We start from the raw sequence: 8832 nt of genomic DNA, 5'->3' as shown, positions 1-8832 counted from the left end.
CCTCGGAAGGAAGGTTGGGCAATCCTACTTCCATAGTGATACTGCCTCGGAAACCCAAGGAGGGGTCGCTATGAGTCGGGGCCAACTCGAAGGCACATAACAACAACAACAACAAAAAACGATTGTGAACATTTCTTAATCTGTTTGTTGGCTGCCTGAATATCTTCTTTGGTAAAGTGTCTGTTCATGTCTTCTGCCTACTTTTCAATTGGATTGTTTGCCTTTTTTATGTCGAGGTACTGCAGTTTTCTATAAATTTTAGAGATAAGTCTCTTGTCAGATATGTTGTTGCCGAATATTTTTTTTTTTTTCCAATTTGTAGGTTCTCTTTTGACTCTTTTGGAGAAGTCTTTTGATGCACATAAGAAAAGGTGCTGCAGTGCCTAAAGGCATTTGACTGCTAACCAGAAGGGTTCAAACCAACCAGCTGCCCAGGGAAGGAAGACAGGGCAGCAATCTATTTCTGTAAAGATTTGCTGCCTTGGAAACCCAATGGGAGTCGCCATGAGTTGGAATCAACTGGATAGCAGTGGATTTTTTTAAATCATCTAGTTTTCTGCTGTTTGTGCATTTTGGATTATGTAGTCCTAGTATATAGGTTTTGAAGGAATAAAGTCTTCTTAAAAAAACAAAAAACAGTCTGGAGTGAAGCTAGGTTTCTTGTTCAAAGGATGCTGAACTAATTTATATGTAAAAATATTATGTAAACCATAAACAGGAGCTCTGGTAGCATAGTGTCTAAGGCAGTTGACTGCTAACCAGAAGGCTGGCAGTTCAAACCCACTAGCCACTCCTCGGAAGGAAGGTTGGGCAATCTAGTTCCATAGTGATACCGCCTCGGCAACCCAAGGAGGGGTCACTATGAGTCGGGTCCGACTCGATGGCACATTACAACAACAACAACAAACCATAAACAATTATTATATAAAATATTTGAATAATATTTTTTAAAAACTAAGAGGAATCTGAGGCTCTGAAAGCACCTCTGGTGAACCCTGGTGTGCACATTTGGTGCCAGATATTGAAAGGACTTGTACAAATAAACTAAAAGCAAATGACTGTGGCTGAAAAGGTAATCAGTACCAGATACTGAGAGAGGCGGAGAAAAAAGAATGCAAAACCAAACCCAGAAAGGCTAATAGATCGATCTGTTCCCTTCTATTCTTTATTGTTCAGCTGATTGCATTTCTTTCTTATGGAAATCCATTAGAAACATCTTAATATTCATCCCAAAGGCTGCTTTCAATTTGCATTCCTATTTAATATTAGAGAGAGCAATACAGGTGGTATGGAAGAGCAATGGAACTGAAATCAGGATTTGTGGATTTGTATACAGGTCTGTCATCTCACTAAGCCTCAGTCTTCTCATCTGTAAAATGTCAGTGATAATATCTACACTACAAAGTTGTGATTATTAAATATGGTAAAATAAGTGACAATGCCTAGAATAGTGTTCAACAGAAATATAACATAAACCATATCGTACGTGAACCACATATGTAATTTTACATTAAAAAAGTAAAAAGTAGGTGAAATTAAGATTAATAATATTAATACAACAACAATATTGATATATTTTATTTAACCCAATATATCCAGAATATTACCATTTCAATATGTCAATCAATATAAAATTAATAATGATATATTTTGCATTCCTTTTTTTTCATACTAAGTCTTTGAAATCAATATGTATTTCACACTTACAGCACAGTTCAATTCAGACTAACCACATTTCAAGTGCTCAGTAGCCACATGTGGCTAGTGACTACCATAATGGACAGCACAGGCCTAGAACTGGGTTAAAAATTTTAATGTACGTTTATTAGACCCAAACACTATTTTATATTGGATAAAGCCTGTGGGACTTAGAAATGGGTTGATTTTTTAAATCAACCACATTAAGGTGAGTTTGTACTTTTATATTTTTGGTAAAGTATTTTATTGTAATATGGATATTATCTGTACTGATCAGACCAAGTATTTATCTGAAATAAGAGCAACCAAAAATTATTATTATGGGAGCTCTGGTGGTGTAGTGCCTAAGGCATTTGACTGCTAACCAGAAGGTTGGTGGTTCAAACCCACCAGCCACTCCCCAGGGGGGTGGGGGTGGACAGTCTGCTTCTGTCAAAATTTACAGCCTTAGAAATCCTACACAGCAGTTCTACTCTGTCCTATAGGGTCACTATGAGTCAGAATCAACTCAATGACAGTGGGTTTGGTTTTCTGGTATTCAAAATATGGATTTTCTAGAGTTTAGCACCTCTTTCTCAAACACCTTGTCAGTATTCTTGGTCAGAACTGATACACAGGAAGAAATGCCACCAGCTGAACCATTAATTGTATTTTCTGCAGCACTACCTATGTATGTTCCTTTGCGATCTCCTGATCAAGAATTCACTGCACTCACCCCAGCTCAGGCTTAAAATCTCTGGTGGGTTCACAATACAAAATGGTACAGTTACAGGAGACTGGTTTTAAATACTTACATCTTCACATTCACACTGGTCTCATTTAAAGTTTTCGAAGGAAGAAGGTATTCCCTTAATTAGACATGCATTTCCCAAGTTAACCACCAGAGTCACTGATACTAAACAAAAACATAGACACATACTGTACAATTTTAAATATGTGGCCAACCTTCAGAAATAAAACAACCCAATATTCAAGAAAGACTCACATCTGGCATTTCTGTAGAGAAGGAAAGGGTCCTGGAGTTGGAAATCCAGGTCTTTAGTAATAGGTTCTGTCCTATTTTCCATGCTCAGCCTATTCATAATGGTGAATCCATGCTTTGGAGAAGCAGACCTAAAATTTACCAGGGGTGGTAGGGATATCAAAAGAGAAGTCGTTCAGTATACTGTATTTTTAGAATGATTACATTCTGTCTCTCAACCTTTCTACATGTATATATGGCTTTATACAAATAGACTGTACACATCTAAAGCAACATTTCTTTACTGTTGGCATTTATCTACTAATTCATATGTAATACAATTATACATATGTAATGAGCGTTATTACCATTCCTTTGCTAAAATCAAGTCCTATTTATTTATTTGATTATTTGTGTGTTTGCGTGTCTGTGTGCAAGTATATGTATCTTACTTTCCTACCAAGACTGGAAATTCCTTAAGGCAGAGCAGGTACTTACTTTCTTTTCAAATTACTAACAGGTCCTTTCAAAGAATCTTGGTTGTTAATTAGTGTACCTCACAATTACATGAAGAAAATTTTCGTGCTCTGAAATTGCAAGCTGCAAAACCTATCAGATGAAACTCTGGTCAATCAACTTGTGAGGAGATAGAGCATAATTAAAAGTTTATGTAGCTTAATACAGACTAGATATTCTATTTCCTTCAACATAAAGCAAATAGTTTCATGTATAAACTAGTATAAAAGCTTTTCTCCATAAAAAGGGGGCACTTAGTGACTTTCTATTTTTCATTTCATTCAGTGAACTTCAAGTGCCTACTCTCTGTCAGGCAGAAAGAACCCAAACTATACAGAGTATAAATTCTAACAACAACTACATGTGCATTCATACAGTAATTCAACTGTGAAACTTCTAGTGACAAGTGAAACATCACATGCTTACATAGAAACTGAAACAAGCAGAATTCAATTATTTACTTTAAACTAGAGTTAACAAACCCACAGGAGTATTATCATATGCAACAAGAAGAAAGGTGTTTATATCTTAGTTTTATTTTACCTCTAACAATTTGATGCTGATAAAGAAGTAAAACGTAGCTTCTTGAATTATTATCAGACTACCACTTACAGGATTTGCTTTTGAAACCTCCAATTTTAAAAATGATGGAAGGCAATCCTTGCCTCGCTTATTTTCTAATGAGGTAAAGTGGTGCAAGCATATAGTCAATACCAGAAATAATCATGATAAGCATTTCAACTTAAATGCATAGGAAGAATGAAAATTTAGAGTCCTTTGGAAGTGTCAAGTTCAGTAATCACCAGTGGGTGTCTCTATGAACTCTAATAACAGGAAGACATGGGAGGAAATAAAGTACAGAAAAAGCTTTTAAAATGGGATTTAGGTGTTTTTATATAAGAATCAGAATTTCATTCTCCAAATATTTCATTATCACAACAGGATCTCATCTCTTTCATAGTATGGATACTATACCAGTTGCCATCAAATCAACCGCAACTCATGGTGACCACATGTGTGACAGAGTAGAACTGCACCCCACAGGACTTGCAATGGTTGAATGAAACCTTTCTTCAGAGGTGGGTGCCTCTGGGTGGACTCAAACTTCCAACCTTTCCATTAGCATCTGCACTACCCAGGGATTATACCATCTCAAAATTTGTAAAATAGGCCCAGGGTATAAATGTACCAATTGAGCTAAAGGAACTTCTGTAAGAGTGGTCAAAATATATCAGTGGCTAGCTCCATTACCACTGATATATTTTGAGCACTTTTACAGAAGCTGCTTCAGATTTTTGGTTTAGCTCCATTACCTGTACCAAAAACTCCCTTTAGATTTTCATGAGCTTTCTACCATTCTCTACTGAGGAAGGACCTCAATATATTAGAATCTGGTGTGTTTTAGTGTTGTTTTTGGTAGGGGGCTAATCTTGAGGAATTAGATTAGGGGAAGAGATTGAGAGATAGGGAAGGATTTGTTTCTCAATTTAATGGTTTGATTAACTGACAGACCCACTAGGGAGTTGAAATATTTGAAGAAGTACTTGAAAATATAAACCTACATTTGGTTTGGGTACAAAAGGGAAAATACTTGTATAATTTATTATTCTTCCAGGCTCAAAAATAAAATAAAACACACGCGCGCGCACACACACACACACACACACACACAAATCCCTAAAATAAATCACTAATGCACATAAATACATCTTTTCTTTCACTTCTTAGATGAATAATTATACTTATTGTTGTGAGAAATGAATGAGAACATACATGACATGGTTGGCTTTCTTTTTATACTTCAAAATTCTCAACAATAGTCTATATTCTGCTATATAAACTCACTTGGTGATATGTTCTGGTGCACTGGGAATGTCTTGGAAAATAAAGTAGACTAATATATCCAATTATTCTTGGGCACTCCCACCATTTTTCTGAAACTGTGAATAAACTGACCTCATTACCGATTCTGACACCCTCACCCATCTGTTCCTTTCTTTCCACTCCCACTGCAGCCTCCACTCGAATAGACCTTCATTCTCACTGCTGACCTCCCTCCTGCACCTGTACCCATATATTACCATCCTTCCTGATTCTTTATATTGTTCTAGTTCTGCTTTTATTTATTTATTTAGGCTAGATCCTCTCTGTATCCTTTGTTGTTGTTAGGTGCCATTGAGTCAGTTCCAATTCATACCTACCCTATACAACAGAATGAAACACTGCCTGGTCCTGTACCGTCCTTATAATCGTTGCTACGTTTGAAAGTATTGTTGCTGCCACTGTGTCCATCTATCTTGTAGAGGGTCATCTTCTTTCTTTTCCACTGACGCTCACTTTACCAAACATGTTGTCCTTCTCCAGGGACTTGTCCCTCCTGATAACATGTTCAAGTACAAGAGATGAAGTCTCACTATCCTTGCTTCTAAGAGCATTCTGTCTGTACTTCTTCCGAGACAAATCCGTTCATTAAGAGCATTCTGGCTGTACTTCTTCCAAGACAGATCTGTTCATTCTTCTGGCAGTCCATGTACATTCAATATTCTTCACCAACACCATAATTCAAATGCACTAATTCTTCTTCAGTCTTCTTTATCAGTGTCCAGCTTTCACATGGAAAAGAGGCAATTAAGGACACCATGGCTTGGGTCAGGTGCACCTTCAGCCTTCAAGTTGATATGTTTGCTTTTTAACACTCTAGAGGTCTTTTGCAGATTTTTTCAATGCAATAGATTTAGATTAGTCGTTAGATTTCTTGACTGCTGTTTTCCATGGTGTTGATTGTGGATCCAACTAACATGAAATCTTTGACAACTGCAATATTTTCTTCATTTACCACATTGTTGTTTATTGGCCAGTTGTAAGGATTTTTTGTTTCCTTTATGTTGAAGTGTAATCAATACTTGACCTTCATCAGTAAGTGCTTCAAGCCTCTTCACATTCGGTAAGCAAGCTTGTATCTTCTGCGTATCTCAGGTTGTTAATGACTCTTCCTCCAATCCTGATGTGATGTTGTTCTTCATATAGTCCATCTCTCCAGATTATCTGTATCCTTGATGGCCCCTAAAGCCAACCTTTAGCCCTTGGCAGTTTTCTCTTTATATTCTCTCCTTCAGAGAACTCTTTTTCTTAAAGTTTCAACTATCAAATTAATATAGTTAATGACCAATCCTATATCTCCAGCTCCTACTTGATTCTGAGTGGCTGGATATCTCTATTTGAATGCCCTGTTATCACTTCAAATAAAATGAATACTTAATCTCAAACCAGATTCTCAATCTGCTATCTTTCTGTTCTGCTGCTGATTTTGTAATTACCAGGCTTCCTTGTTCGAAATCTTAATGTTATTTTTTAATTTCACCATTCCCTCTATACATGTAGCCTTTCAGTAAGTCTGTTCCTTTCCATTTCACCTTCTATCATTCTAGCCCATACTCTCATCATCTCATATCTCCTCCACTGCATTAATCTTCTCAATGGCTTCCCTAACTCCAATTTATTCTAGAACCAATGCATCCTCATAAGGTTAATACTGTGACATTCCCCATACATCCTATCATAACTCCATTACTCCTCTGCTCATAAACCTTCCGTGACCTCCTACTGCTAAGAGAATAAAATTCAAAAACCTTAATCTGCCATTCCAGTTCCAGCAAAATCTCTTTATCCTCAGTGCCAACTTTTAATCAATATAAACCCTCTGTACCAAAGAGTCATTGTTCTTTACTGCCCCTTTAACATACTAGACTCTATGTCTCTGTTCATGCCATTCTTTTTATTGCTTGTCCTCAATGCAAATTAAGTTCTAACTTATTCCCAAGGCCCAATATGAGACCTATCATTTCTTTTTATTTTTGGCATAAAATAACAGAAATTTATCCCTCACATTTCTGGAAGTCAGAAGTTGAAAATCAGTATCACTGGGTCTAAATCAAGATATTGATAGGGCCATGCTGCCTCTAGAGGAGAATCCATTCCTTCCCTCTTCCAGTTCATGATGGTTGCTGGCATTCCTTGGCTCATGGCTGCATCATTCCAACCTCTGCCTGTTTTCACATTACCTTCCTCTCCATGTATCTGTATCAAATATATCTCTGTCTCTTACAAGAACACATGTCATTGCACTTAGACCCCTCTCAAATAATCCAGGATAATTTTTCCATCTCAAAATCCTTAATTTAATTCCATCTGCAAAGACTCTTTTCCTCTATAACATTTATAGGCTCCAGGGAGTTGGATATGGTATCTTTGGAGGGCATTTATCTGCCTGCTACACAGCGCACAGTGTACTAGCTGAGAATCCCAAAGGGTTGATATTTAGGTAGGTCCTTCCCTCTGGTAATACAGACTCCAGGAGTGACCTGAGCCCCAGTTCCATCGTCAGCATATTGGTGGGGTTGTCATATCTCTGTGCTCCTCTCCCCTCTAGTCAAATTTAACCTTTGATTTTGGTGGCAAAATGGAGTCTTTTTTTTTTTTTTTTAACTTTTTATTGTGATTTGGGTGGAGGTTTACAGAGTAAATTCATTTTCCGTTCAGCAATTCATGCACATTTTGTTTTGTGACACTGATTGCAATCCCCACAAGGTAACAGCTCTCTTTCTACTTCCTCCCTATGGTTACCTTTTCCCTATGTCCTTCTTTCCTATGCATTCCTGCTCTCTGAGTTTTCTCCCTGCGTAAATGCTGCCCTTCTGATTTCCCGTGGTTGATTGTTCTAAGGAGTGCACACACCTCCCTGCTCTTAATTGTTCACCTTGTAGGCCTGTCTGTCATTTGGCTAAAGGTTAAGCTACTGAAGTGAGTTCATTTCCAGGCTCAAAGGGTGACCAGGGGCTATAGTTTCAGGGGTTTCACCAGTCTCTATCAGACCAGTAAGCCTGGTCCTGTTTATGCTTTTGAGTTTTGTTCCACATTTTTCTCCCACTCTATCAAGAATCTCCAATCTCGATCCCTTTCTGAGTGGTTGGCTCAGTGGTAGCTAGGTACCATCTAGTTCTCCTTGTCTCAGAGACATGTGGGCTGAGGTTCCCATGGTCCACTAGTCCTTTGGACTATTTTTTTCCATGCATCTTTGATTTTCTTTGCTCTTCCTTGCTCCAGATGAGGAGAGACCAATAGTAGCATCTTAGATGGCCACTCACAAGCTTTTAAGACCCCAGTCACTACTAATCAAAGTCAGAACAATGTTTCTATGTACTATGTTATTCCAATTGAGCTTGATGTCTCCCACAACCATGGTCCAAAGCCTGCAGGCCCAGCAACTCATTCCTTAAGGTATTTAGTTGTGACTAAAAAGTTATCATAACTTTGCTCTCTGTTTTATATATATGGATGTTTTGATAGCACATACAAATATATATATAGAAATATCATCTGCCAAACCTATGTATGGTCAAAGACCCATCATTCCTATAAATACTTCCATATTCACAGCAGCCACTCTTAGTGCTTATAACCTATCAACTGGCATTATTGATAATCTATCTTGTATAATGACTTATCTGAAATGTAAATGTATATGTGATATATATATATATGTGTGTGTGTGTGTGTGTGTGTGTGTGTATTTCCTATAGTTGGGCAATCCTACTTCCGTAGTGATACTGCCTTGGAAACCCAAGGAGGGGTCGCTATGAGTTGGGTTTGACTCGACA

At 37.6% G+C, this 8832-nt stretch overlaps 1 protein-coding gene across 1 annotated transcript in view; it reads right to left on the bottom strand.

Annotated features, from left to right (window-relative positions):
* Positions 1-8832, bottom strand: part of DCP1B (decapping mRNA 1B) — a 62862-nt gene that overhangs the window by 44671 nt on the left and 9359 nt on the right. Inside the window, exon 3 of the mRNA XM_007937027.2 lies at positions 2684-2811. Coding sequence (XP_007935218.1) covers positions 2684-2811 — 128 coding nt within the window. The remainder of the gene's footprint in view (positions 1-2683; positions 2812-8832) is intronic.

This window comes from Orycteropus afer, unplaced genomic scaffold (genome assembly GCF_000298275.1).
Source record: "Orycteropus afer afer isolate SDZICR_OR568_19922 unplaced genomic scaffold, OryAfe1.0 scaffold00040, whole genome shotgun sequence".
In the NCBI taxonomy this organism is placed as follows: domain Eukaryota; kingdom Metazoa; phylum Chordata; class Mammalia; order Tubulidentata; family Orycteropodidae; genus Orycteropus; species Orycteropus afer.
The sequence above is the reverse complement of the archived record's forward strand: the minus strand, read 5'-3'. Positions and strand labels throughout refer to the sequence as shown.